Source organism: Drosophila sechellia, chromosome 2L (assembly GCF_004382195.2).
Source record: "Drosophila sechellia strain sech25 chromosome 2L, ASM438219v1, whole genome shotgun sequence".
Lineage (NCBI taxonomy): Eukaryota > Metazoa > Arthropoda > Insecta > Diptera > Drosophilidae > Drosophila > Drosophila sechellia.
Genome location: NC_045949.1, coordinates 9,764,792 through 9,777,415, shown reverse-complemented (window position 1 = coordinate 9,777,415; position 12,624 = coordinate 9,764,792). Strand labels below are relative to the sequence as shown.

Sequence of the window (12,624 nt, the reverse complement as noted above, 5' to 3'; positions counted from 1 at the left end):
TTTTTGAATGAGTTATTATGTTTAGAGAGTGACCCGACCCATTTATTACATTTCTTATATTCCATGGGTGATTTTCTTAGTAAGTTTAGCCAACACTGAAACTAGACGTCAAAACACAACACTGGATTTTTTTGCCCTCGGTGCTATCTTGACGCAGATTGTTTTTGTTTCTTTTGATTTTAAACGAAGGATGTCGGCACGCAAGGAGAAACGAGACATACATTACTGGCGAAAACAGGCAGCCACCTTGCCGGATTATGTGCCGCCTGGGAAGCGGGAACCGGACTTGCAGCAGCTGCAACATCGAGCCTCGATCCTGTGGTCCCCGCAGCTGCAGGATCAAGATGACAAGGCTGTTCGCGAATACCTCGACTATGCGTCCAGTCGCTATGATATCGAGGAGGAGCAGGCGCTGTTCATCCTGCGGCGTCACGGATACGACCTGCCCCTGGCTCATCGACGCCTGGAGAAGACCGAGACAGCTCGAGGATGTCGCTACCATCGCTGGAAGGCCGAGGATCTCATCCGTCTTACCAAGGCCTTCGAGCAATACGGCACCGACTTCGCGAAGATCCGAAAACAGCTACCCCAATTTCCTCTGGCCGAACTTCGGCTGTACTTCTCCTTCATGTCCTCGGCCTAGGAGACTTCGTGAATTAATCCCACATGGACTGACCACCGAACGGTATCTTCCAAACGCATGGTTATTTGGATTATGATAGTATCCAAACTATCCATTGATCAAAGCTTGATATTAATCACTATCTAATCAACGTAAAATGTTTTAAGTGTTATTTGTATTTTTTCTAAGAATTCACGTGTTAAAAAACCACAAAAAGTAATAGTAATTTAAGTGTAGTCAAGGTCATATTGAAGACTAGCAATCTCACATGGAAGACCTTGAATAGTAGGTAGGATTCTCAGTATTCATATTTAAATGATTATATACAATTATAATAACTGTTGAAGCCAGCTAAAAACATATATATAATAAAATATACACATTTTACAGCTTTTTGGTAGAATAATATAAGAATGTGAACTCTTTCTTGAATGAACTTGTCTTTATTTTGATACACAATATATTTGCGTTGATCTCTTAGGCTCTAACAACTATTAGCAAACGGGTTTATCACTAAGAAAATACAACTATTTTAATAAGTAAGCATATATATTGGTATCGACTTCCGAGCCTAGGGTCGTAAGATTTACAGGATTTGCTTACGTCTATATGGACTATATACAAATTAAAATCGAAAAGTAAACGAAAATCTTTGAATGCCCTCGGAAAATGGGAAGTGTACATATATATGTATGAACTTTGAAATATAACGTACAAAATGCTTTAGGTAAGTTCAGTCTAGTTTAGCATTCACAAGAAACATAAATAACCAAATGATTTGCCAAAACAAATAAGAGTTGTAACAAAAGGCTGTTATTCAAAAATTAGGTTTCTTTTGACAAAATGAGTATGTAACCAAGAATCTTTGTAATTGGAAGAGTTGAACAAAACTTAAGGAAAGTAGCTTAGTTAAATGCACCTGTCTTTCAGTCTAGATCACCTAGATCGCTTAGTCTAGCTTTCGGTTAGTTCCTTAAGCGTACATGATCTCTGCTAGATCGCATCGTCGTTGTCTGCTGCTAGGTGTGAGTTCCTCGTCGCGTTGACTCTGAATTAATACAATGTGGCTATGCTGCGTCTATCTAAACTAGGACTATGCTAGACTATATGGGGCTGAGACTTGCGTACATTTCCTTTGGATGCGATGCCCGAGTGCTACTACGACTACGACTAAAACAAACTGCTCTGCTTGGCTAGGCTGCAGCGGTGCAGGGTCATGGTGCCTCCGGGCTGGAGGGCGAGGGCGTGGATCCCTGGCGGCGGCGTGGTCACCGGACCCCATGACAGCCGCTTTCAGTTGGGCCTCAGCGGCAGCATTCCATAATGTTGCTGCTGTTGTTGCATCATCATCTGTTGCTGCTGCTGCTGTTGCTGCTGTTGTTGCTGCTGCTGCTGCTGCTGTTGCTGCTGTTGGGCTGTCACCGCTGATCCTTGCGAGGTTGTGTAGGTCACGGCACACGCTGCCGGCTGGGATACCACAACTGGAGCACTCACTTTCCGCTCCGACTGCGTGCGAATGGGTTGCGGGTGAGCTGCATTCGGCTGTGGGGGCGGGGCATACATCAGCATGGGCGGTGGCGGAGGTGATGGCTCCACGCTGGGATGACGAGCTGGCGGCGTGACAGCCGAGCCGTGATATGAGCCATAAGAGCTGTCGTCCGACTGCGCCGACTGTCCGCGATTCCTTGGCCCCGTCACGCTGTACAATTGCTGCGGGTCACGTCGGTCATACTTGTGATTTCCGTCCATCGGCGTGGGATTTGTACGTGTGCCGTAGACCGGCTGGAAGCCCTGCGGCTGCTGCTGAGGATCGGGCATCATCTGTGGCGGAGGCTGCATCTGTTGCTGCTGCACTCCCATGTTGGACTGTTGTTGCTGAAGCTGCTGCTGCTGCTGCTGTTGTTGCTGCTGGATTGGCTGCTGCTGTCCTCGCATGGAGCCCCTCATTCCGTAGATGCTCTCGCTGCGCTGCTGCATCTGATTCTGGACATTTTGGTTCTGCAAATGAGAGGACTGAGGTGCGGGTGCCACCTGTTGCTGCTGCTGTTGTTGCTGTTGCTGCTGCTGCTGGGTGCGCATGGGATAAAGACTCTGGGCGGGCACCAGAGGACCTGGACGGGGCACAATGTCTCGATTAATGGCCGTGTTGCTCTTGGCGTACACAGATTGCGAGCGATTCAGGTTGCTCCTGGTCAGAGTGGGCGAACGGCAGTACAGGGAGCGAGTTCCTCCGTACAGAGGTTCCTGCTGCTGATCGTACTTCGAGGAGAGCGGCGGAGCCGTGTACAGATTCTGGCAGTAGTTGCCCTGAGCGGCGTTGGCCACCACGCCCGGCATCTGACCCATGTTGGCAGCTTGGTGCTGACCATTTCCGGCCGCCTGACCTCCGCCATTGCCATTGGACTGGCCACGCGGGTAGGTGCCCTGCGACTGCTGATACTTGTTGGGCTTCTCCATGTCCATGTCGTAGTTCAGCTCGTCCTCCGAGTGGATCGAACTGGAGTCGTTGTCGATGCTGCCCTTGGTGTGGCGCAGGTTGCGGTTGCGCGAGTTGAAGATGTACTCGTACACCAGGCCAGAGGCCATGCCGCCCACCAGTGGTCCGAACCAGTACACCCAATGGCTGTCCCATTTGTTGAGCACAAACGAAGGACCCAGGGAGCGGGCTGGATTCAGGTATGGCATCTGCAAGGAGAAGAGGGAGGAGAAATGATTTGGTTAGACGTCTGCCAAGCAAGGAAAGTACTTCACGGTCTGCACAATTCGGCCAGTCAATGTCGTTTGTGTCAACTTCTAGCTGGGAATATTCTGCATCAAAGGATACTTGTGAAAGAAGTTGGCAAACAAAGCCGAGAGTAAACTGTTTAAACAATTTGAAGAGTTTAAGAAGTTCGCAGCAGTTTCTAAGTCGAAGAGCTAAGTATGAAATAACTTAATTTAAATGATCCTTGAGGAGTTCAAAGGAATTTAAAGTGGAAACCCTAAGGACATTAAGATAGTGCCTAAACTACGCTTTATCCGCGATTTGCCTTAATCGTAATTCAATCCTGCGTCGATATAAACTTGACTCTAATCGGTTCCCCCATCGGAAAACTTGGCCGTGTGATGGCATCTCCTTTGGATGCCGCCACCGTCTGTCCGTCCGTCCTTTATGCCAGCAATGCAGCTCAGTCCAGGGAGTTCCTTCGCTAAATTAATTATCTCCTGCAACCCAGCAGCTCGACCTTCCAGCGTCCCACGATTGTGGGATAGTCTCTACCTGAGTTTACCCAGTTGATCCCAGCTCGTCCGTTGTCATGCTGCGATTTTGCACCAACATCAAAATGACAGCGTTACTGTCGTCGGCAGGTGCGTTTCAGTTGTTTGTTTTCGGCTCGTTTTCGGTTTTGGCGGGTTCTGGTTTTCATTTAGCTGATTTCTGATTTCTGACCGGCATTCCTGGATCGCGCGATTGGAGTTGGGCGGGGTAGTCAACTTACCGACACAAAGCAGCAGGCGCTGTAGGCACATCCAATCGAGGCGGCCGAGTTGCCCATGAACTTCTTCATGGGATCCGTGGATACGAAATAGCACAGAACCACCAGAAAGGTGAGGATGAATTCCACACCGAATCTTTCCCAGGCGGCCAGAGCAGCGCTATGTGAGATGGCGGCCTGCAGATTCCCCTGGTAACCGGGCACAGTTACGCTGTAAAATAAAAATAAAAAAGAAAGGAGAAATGAGTATATTTCATAATGACTTTTCATTTATATATAGTTTATATAGAGAGTATATACATATTTTCAGTTGCAAGTTCCTTGTACAAAAACCGCACCATTTCGATATAGGAGCTCAAAGTTTTCGTAGCTAAACGTCGATGACAATTTGATTAATTTATTATTTATCGTCCTGACAGTTCGGCAATCAACCCTCCAATCCATCCGCACCCCGCCAAAGTCAATTCCATTAATCTGGCTCCCAACATCAACTGCCTCAACATCATTTAGCTTGTCAAAGTTTCAATTACCAAAGTTGTTGAGCACCTTTTGGGCCAGATGAGTTTGAATCCTTGCGATTCAACTGCCGTATAATTTGTTTCCCGCATGCAGATGCAAAGTTACTCGCAAGCTCCATATATTATGGCGTTCCAGAAGTTGATTGTTGTCACAGGAATCTCCGTGAGATAACATTTTGCAATGCGGAGCATAGTGGGTATTTATATAGCCGTGCCGCAATTCTTTACCACACCGAATCCGCCCACTTTGAAAATCCGGAAATAAGTGCTTTCGGAATGCACTTAAAAGTACTTCAGCAAATAGGAAATTGCTGCAAGTTCCGGCTGCACTGCGGATTGAGGTGAGTTGTGGCGGGCGTAAGGTTCACCAACTCTGTGCAACGGATTAGTGGCCATTGGTAGGTCCTAATCCTCGACTGCCTTTCGAAATTCCTGGGCACAGCTGCTTCCGAATCTTGATTAAAGTTTGATCGCTTCGAAAAGACATGTTCCGTTGGTTTGGAATAGAAAGTGACCCTTGTTTGCTCATAAATCCATAGAGTGCTAATTTCACAGGGCACACGAGTGGCCAACAGGCACTCATCCACGGGGATAAACAAACACTCAGCTGGAAGCGCTGGGGAGGAAGCAACTAAGTAGCCGGAAATGGCAGAATGTTGGGCGGCTTTCAGCAGCTCTTCCTGCGCAAATTGTTTGCGGAATAAAAAAAATGCCAAAAGAAACAAGTGGCAGCCGAACTGCAAACTTGAACTGTGAACCGGAATCGTTATCCTTATCCCTATCCCCAAGCGAAGTCGACTCATAGCCCATTTTCTCGCACTGGCGGCCATCGCGTATCCGGGTGAAAGGCGAATTGCGGATTGCGGATTGCGAACTGCAAACTGTGAGCTGCGGATTGCCATGTGCCATTTGCAACGCTCCTGGTTTGCTTTCGTTTGCTTTTCGGTCTTTTTTGGCTTGTGGCTGCCTTCCTTGCTCATTGGGATGCTGGGGACTGGGTATGGAGCACTTGAATTCCCGATGCGACCGCCAAATGAAGTTACTACATATAGTAGCTTCGCACTTGACTTAAATCTTTGTAAACTAGAGGCATTTCATTTTTACACCGCTTGAAATTAAACAATAATCAGAAACTCATTATCCCTATAACTTTCGATTTGTAGAAACAATAAGGATTGATCCTGCTTCCTCGAGTTCATCGAATATAAAAGTTCATTTTAAATGCACTACTTTTGACCCCGCTTCCCAGTTCTTTTATTACTGCCGGCAACATAACTCTATAACTGGACCACCTGTGCAGCATTGGGGATGAGGATGCGGGGGCCACCAAGTGCAGGCAACCGGAAACACTGGCAGGATGCTATTTCCAAGTGCGATAAGCCTGCCGGAGGAGTAGCAAATAAAGAAAGGGGAACGGAATCCACTGGCGAACGGATTTAGTAATTGAATTGCCCATGTGACACGAATTGATTACGATTTCGATTTCTAAAAACCAACCCTTCAACGGCAGGAAGTGCATTTCCATGCTAGATACAAATCGACAGGCACACGAGGAGAATAGAAAGTTGGGGTTTCTGATTTTGTCTTGAGAAAATAAATTAATATTAATCAGATATTATTATAGAATATAAATCAGCCTTCATGTGTATAAAACCTGAGAAAAGCGACTTTAAATAATATGAAGGCTATTCATTGACACTGAGTAAAAACCATTGATTTTTTCTCAGTGCAGGTACAGATCTCTCTCTTTTTTTCTGAGTTGTCCAGTTCCCTTTGTGCAGTTGGCTGCATAAAATTTAAATTTGTTCGTTTTGAAATCCTGTTCTCCGTTGCATTCGTCGTGCATCCTCGGCAACAGTAATTTTCTGTTTTCGGGCAGCAGGTGTGCACCACCGATCACTTTTTTTCCAGCTGCTCCTCGAGTGACCAACCAGATCGCAGAAGCGGACACGTGTTTGATTTCAAGTTTCCGCACCACGCATCCTGCCCAGGCGCAGTAGCCTGGTTAGCCGGCACAGGAGAACCTGGGGACAAAGGCCCATCCGAAAGGGAAATGTTAATTATGTTCTTCTGCTTTCTGGTTTCTTTGCATTGCTGCCTTTGGCGGCGGCCTCTACCTGATTTTTATCTTTTCACATTTTCAAAGGCTACTCGCATTTTTGGAACGTGCTCGGCGTGCGTTCTTCGTGCCACAAAAAAAGGCCATAATAATAATAATATGAATTCAGAACGGAAAGAAATCATTGAAATTCGAGGAGCAGCTAAAGACTATTCAAATATTCCTGAGCCGGATATCGATACTCAGGTTCGTTCCCCCGCCCCCGCGTTTTACCCATTCCAAGTGCCCAAATGTTTCTTCAATCGCTTTTTGTTTCACAAAAGATAATGAAGTTCATACTCTGGTACTTTTTTAGCTACTTGGCCACATGTGGCATTTGCATTGCAATTAGGGTAAGTGCCAAGTGGCATGTGACAGCGGAAAAGCGGAGAAGCCAGAAGGAGCAGCTGAAGTGGCAGGTCCTTGGAGAGTGGGTGTCTTGCCCCTAGATTTTCTAAAAATGCTGTTTGTCACACATTGTTGGCGGCGAGGGAACTAATCGTTTTCCTGCTCAAAACAGCACTCCAAACATGCTACATAAAATCTTTTATCCTTTCTTATGTTTTAATCTATATAAGCTATAAATCCCTAGCTAATATGGTTATATGGGTTACCGGCTCAAAGCTTAACAAAATCACGAACAAATTAAGTTTAACACCCATCATAAAATCACGACGATTTCGGAGAAATCGCCAGGCGCAGCTTTAACCTACATATATATATATATATGGGCCGAATCTAAACCAATTAATCAGCACACACAGGCAGCTGTGGGGAAGGATCTGAGCGGTTCCCCCAGTCTCCTCTTTTTAGGTAAACATATGTTCCGACTAAAACACTCGATGAACTCGTTGGACCCTAAGAAATCCATATCGGAGGAGTAGAAGGAAAAAAAAACCCCGAACCTGATCGCACTGGCAGCAGCTGAAACATGTTTCTCCTCGTCCCTTTCTCCGCCTCCTGATTCTTGGATCGGATCTGTAGAAAGTAAAGATGCCAACGCACTTAAAAAGAGGCTTCTCTTCGAGGGTCGAAACAGATGTCGAGCAGACAATCGGGAAGAGGCATTAACATTAACATTGCTGCTGCCAAAAGGAGTTCAACGCACAACAAAAAACTGGAGCGACATTTGAAAAATGGTGCGCATGCGCAGATATATGTATATATACTCTTTTTCCCGTTTCCATCGTCCTTCGTCCTGCGATTTCTGGTTACAAAGGAAAAACCGTGACAGGCAGACAGATTTTTGGCTAGCTGGTGTGCGTGTAGATCCTTGGGCTACGGCTACGGGTCCTTTATCTAGGCATCACAAAGAAATTTCATTTTCGAAGCGGGAAATCACTGCGCAAACATCTGAGCATAGGGGCAGATGTTTCTCCGCCAGATAGGGAATCCTAGCCTACCTGCGTCCTTTTTCCTGCAGGTGACTGTGCATGTGTGTGTGTTCGTCCTAGGTTACCTGCACATTCCTTTTGTAGGATTTCCCATTTCTACGCATTTCACGCTTCCTGTCGAGAGTCCTTGTTGTACAGTCATCGCCCAAAAGTGCGTTTCATCTGTCTCTATCCGATTTATCCTAGTATCCGTCTGTCCTGTCCCACAACCTTTTGCGCCTTGATTTACGACTTGGTTCTTTGGACAGCCTGTTGGATTTAATTTGAGACTCTTCAGTTTGCATTTGGGCAATTCCACACGCAGGATGCAGGATGCAGCAATTGCTGTGGTCAGGCGTGCAAATACACACAGATTTAAATACACTGTTGCACACCGAAAATTTAAAATGAATTCCTGTTCAATTGAGTTTGGCGTGCTGTACTCGGCAACATAATGCTTTTAATGCGGGGATTTGATGTGCATAATAGACAGCCTCGACTATCAATGGCTTTCCTCAATCAATTGGTTAAATTATTCATGTGAGGCTTTTCCAAAGGATTTCGTATTTAATTCAGCTGCTTTAAACTCCATTTATTGGGCAACGTTTATTTATGATATTGGTTTACTTGTTTTTAGACCAATGATTTGTGTACTTAAGATATGTGTAAGATAATAAATTCCAAAAGAAAACTTACCCATAAAGCAGAGCAGCCCCGGCGATTCCTCCGCCACATTGTGCGGTTATGTACATGGCAGCTCGGATCGGAGATATGGATCGCACTACGCAGAGAGCCAGGGTGACGGCGGGATTGATGTTGGCGCCTATGGAGGGGAAAGATTAGATTTAGATACTGGCGGCAATCTCTGGTGGCCACCCAGAGGGGAGCACCATTTAACATCACTTTGACACTTCTTCGGAAGGCATCCCATATAGAACAACATCATAACTTAATGCACAACCAATTGGCTGTGAAAAGGCGGGGAATTGCAAAACACACACAAAATGGGGGAGTTGCAGGAAAGTCAAGAACACATGTTTCAAGACGCTTTTCAGGATGGGGTCCCAACTACATTACCCTGGTCTTTGGTCTGTTTTCCTTCTTTTCTTTTTTTTACTTGTGAAGACATTTAATTGCCTTGAATGTCAACGCAAATGAACAAATACATAAATACCAGAATAAATGCAAGGGAATAAGGGAAAAATAAAGAAGTGGGGAACTTGGCCCGGCAGCGATAAGATGCCAAGGAGGTGGAGTAGGTGGAGCCGCACCGAGTGCATTGCCTTCTCGAAAATATAGCAAACAAAGAAGGGGGTTCCGTGTTCTGCTGGCTGGTTATGGTCATGGGGCTCCCTTGAAAACGGCAGTTTCCCACGCAATTCCAATGGGCAACCCGAAAAGAGACACTTGTCGCCCCATTCCGTTGATGTTTTTGCGCTTGTTTATTGTCTACTTCGACTTACCCGAGATGTGGAGGAAGCACTGCGTCAGTGCAGCCATCGCCAGGCCGGAGGCCAGAGCCGTGGCCAAAAGCACGGACGACACACTGGCCCCCACTCCGACGCCAGCGGCGGCACCGCAGACGATGAACACGTACATGAAGGAGGCCAGACACTCGCTGATGATGGATCTGGAATGGAGAAGGTGGAGGAGGAGGCGAACGAGCCCGGGGTTAGCATGGTTCCGCAACTGGGTTTGGTTTGCATGTGGCACCACCGACTGCATGTGGAGTGTGTACAGTACAGTGAATATTGGTTGCAATAAATTTGATTATTTTGGGGTTTAAATAAAGTAAGACTAAGCGTGTTAAGCCAAAGGATTTAAGGGGTGTTAGTAAAAAAGATTAAGCCAGAAATGCTAACACTCAAGATTAAATAAAATCCGTACATTATTCGAAAAGTTTTTGTCGTGCAGCTTAAAACTTTTCCAACTTAGCTGGTCTCTACTGTACTGCACAAATCAAGTTGCACACAAAGCTCTTTTTTGTTGCCCTCAAGTCGTGGAGTGACAATTAAGCAGGGGGCGGGTGGGCAGGCTGAGGAGGAGCTGGAGGGTTTGAAGGGACTGGGAGTGGGTTCTGGAGCGAATGGGGGAGCTCTAGGGGAAGCGGTCTGATGAGCAGCTGCAATGCCGCCGAATCCAGTTGATTCACATTAAGCTAAAAACGCAAAGTCCGCTGCACGATAACGAAAATGCAAACAAATCGGGGGATTTATGGATTTCCATAAAATCATATATTCAGCTGTTTGATTTGGCAGTGGCGCTTCTCTTTAATTGGAACTAAATATGTATCTCAACTTCTGCCCTGCTTTCCACTAAGTTCAAGTTTTTCATTTTAAATGGTCAGTCGGAGGAATTGAGGCAAAAGTGTCCCGCAGTTTAGCTGGAATTTAAGCGTTCGACATGCTGCTGGCTAAGATTTAATTACTCCATCAGCTCGTGATGAAATGTTTGCTATTTGCCAGTTCCCTGAGCAAAAGGTCCTTGTACGGGCCACAAAGTGCTCGAAACTTTGGCGGTGTTTAGTTTGGCGATTATCTTGATGATGTGCGTCTGGTGAACACTTGGATTTCAATTACTTAGAGTTCAGACAAAGCCAGCTGACATCCAACAATTGCCATCTAAAGTTGAGCAAATTGAAAGCAAGTGCAGATAATGACTACAAAAACAAAAGGTTCGAAGATGGCATACACGCGAAAAAAACCCCGCCATTTAGATTGAAGATTTAGATTAGCATAATAAAGGGTAAGTGAATATGCATTCGAGATACAATTATGCTTTACTCTCTCTAATGGGAAGTAATTGACCTATTTGTGATCATACGCTCAATACAGATTGGGATTTTATAATCCCTAAAAATCGTTCCCCTAATTTGCTGCAAAAAAATATCAGTTTTTTTATCAGAACTTTAAAAATAATAGTCTGAATATGGAATGTTATACCTCGCTGAGCTCGTAATTCAATTTCCAATCAAACTGTGTTCAAAAATGGGAACTTTATTTTTTCGCAATTTTTTTCAAATTTGTATGATGTTACCCTCACAAAAAATGCGCAAATTGACCCAAAAATTAATTTTCCTAAGTCCCTTAAAAAAGTTATATGGATCGTTAGTACTGGTAATTAGCTGCTCAAAACAGTTATTCTGACCAAAATTCCGTTTGTAAATATCAAGTTTTTGACAAAAGACGTTTTTCCGAATTTCGGTCATCAAATAATCCGCTTTTTTGCCATAATTCAAAAAATAATCGTCTGAATATGGAATGTTATACCTCGTTGAACTCGTAATTAAATTTCTAATCCAACTGTATTTAAAAAGGAAGGAAAGGAAAATTCTAATTTTTTTTCATTTTTAGCAAATTTTAATGATGTTACCCCTTACAAAAAATGCGCAAATTGACCCAAAAATTAATTTTCCTAAATCCTTCAAAAAGTGTTAGGAATCGTTAGCACTGGTTAATAGCTGCTCAAAAAAGTTATTCTTTCAACTATATGAGAAGTTTTAGCGAAGTTATGGTGAAAATTCCGTTTGTAAATATCAAGTTTTTTGCAAAAGCCCTTTTTTTCCAATTTCGGTCATTAAATAACATAGTTAATGCCCTACATTTTATATAAATATTTATCCTAGGGCAGGCTTGACTTACCTCCAGAACTCCAGCGTGCGAATCTCGGCCTGCATGCTCCGCTTGGGAGCCTGCAGGGTGCTGGACAGGCGATTGTTGACCCCATGGCCACCGCCGTGCGAGTCCTTACGCATCGCCTCCAGGCGCTCGAAGAGCGTCACGATGTGGTAGTCTATGTTGTGCTCCAGGGGCACGGTGTGCAGACTTTCGTCGGCCATGTTGGACTCAAAGCACGATTTGTTTATGTCTACTAATTAAGTAGTTGAATTAAGCGAAACACGCGACAAGAGGCGGCGAAGCTGACGAATTATTGGCTGGTCGATGGCTTCACTTAGACACACATTTCGCACACTGCAAATTGCACTCAATTTATGTCAATTGACGAGTTTCTGAACTTTCAACCGATGCGAGTCGCCCGATCCGTTGTGATTCGCCTTCTACTTCGACTTTGACTTCGAACCGAAAACACGTCCGTATTCAAGCGCGAGTGGTGAGCGAATAACCGAGTCGAGTCAGAGTCAGGTTGCTTCTGCTCGTCGACATCGACGTCCATGGCCCTCAGGAACAAGTTGAAGTTGCAACTCAACTCACCACCAACACCACCACCACTATCGCTCGGCGGCGGCAGCGAAACAGCTGCCCACTCCACCGACGCAGTGGTGGATAAGCAACCCCTGCACTGAGAAATAAAAAGGCTGCATTTGTCACGCAATTAACGAAAGAAATCTGAAAGCAAAAACAACATTTTAATAACTCACAATTATAATCTTAATATTATTAACTTTCCTGTACACATATAAATCAGTAAATTCCAATTAAATATATATTTATATAAATCATTTTTAGTTGTCCACTCTTAATTATATTCTACATTTTATACATTAAATAACCTCATAAGATAATATTAAGTATCAAAT

The 12,624-nt window shown here is 44.8% G+C and overlaps 2 protein-coding genes across 2 annotated transcripts; one reads left to right on the top strand and one right to left on the bottom strand.

The window, feature by feature from the left end:
- The first annotated feature begins 64 nt into the window (after positions 1 to 64).
- Positions 65 to 655, top strand: LOC6611901. Its single transcript, XM_002036382.2, is given in 1 exon segment — positions 65 to 655. A coding segment is annotated over 1 exon segment (465 nt). The 5' UTR covers positions 65 to 190.
- Positions 656 to 1,035: 380 nt separating this feature from the next.
- LOC6611900 (neurogenic protein big brain) lies at positions 1,036 to 12,250 on the bottom strand. Its single transcript, XM_032727001.1, has 5 exons — positions 11,729 to 12,250; positions 9,551 to 9,717; positions 8,784 to 8,910; positions 4,102 to 4,309; positions 1,036 to 3,307 (listed from the first exon to the last, which is right to left on the bottom strand). The coding sequence occupies exons 1-5, from the start codon at positions 11,923 to 11,925 to the stop codon at positions 1,916 to 1,918; spliced, it is 2,091 nt and encodes a 696-aa protein (XP_032582892.1). The 5' UTR covers positions 11,926 to 12,250; the 3' UTR covers positions 1,036 to 1,915.
- Between the last annotated feature and the right edge of the window lie 374 nt (positions 12,251 to 12,624).

Excerpts from the sequence above, each read along its gene's own strand:
- LOC6611900 (XM_032727001.1), bottom strand. The coding sequence starts at position 11,925 with ATGGCCGACGAAAGTCTGCACACCGTGCCCCTGGAGCACAACATAGAC. Across the intron at positions 8,911-9,550 it reads GTGCTTCCTCCACATCTCGG|GCGCCAACATCAATCCCGCC; the intron begins GTAAGTCGAAGT and ends TCCCCTCCATAG. Across the intron at positions 3,308-4,101 it reads GCGCCTGCTGCTTTGTGTCG|ATGCCATACCTGAATCCAGC; the intron begins GTAAGTTGACTA and ends TTCTCCTTGCAG.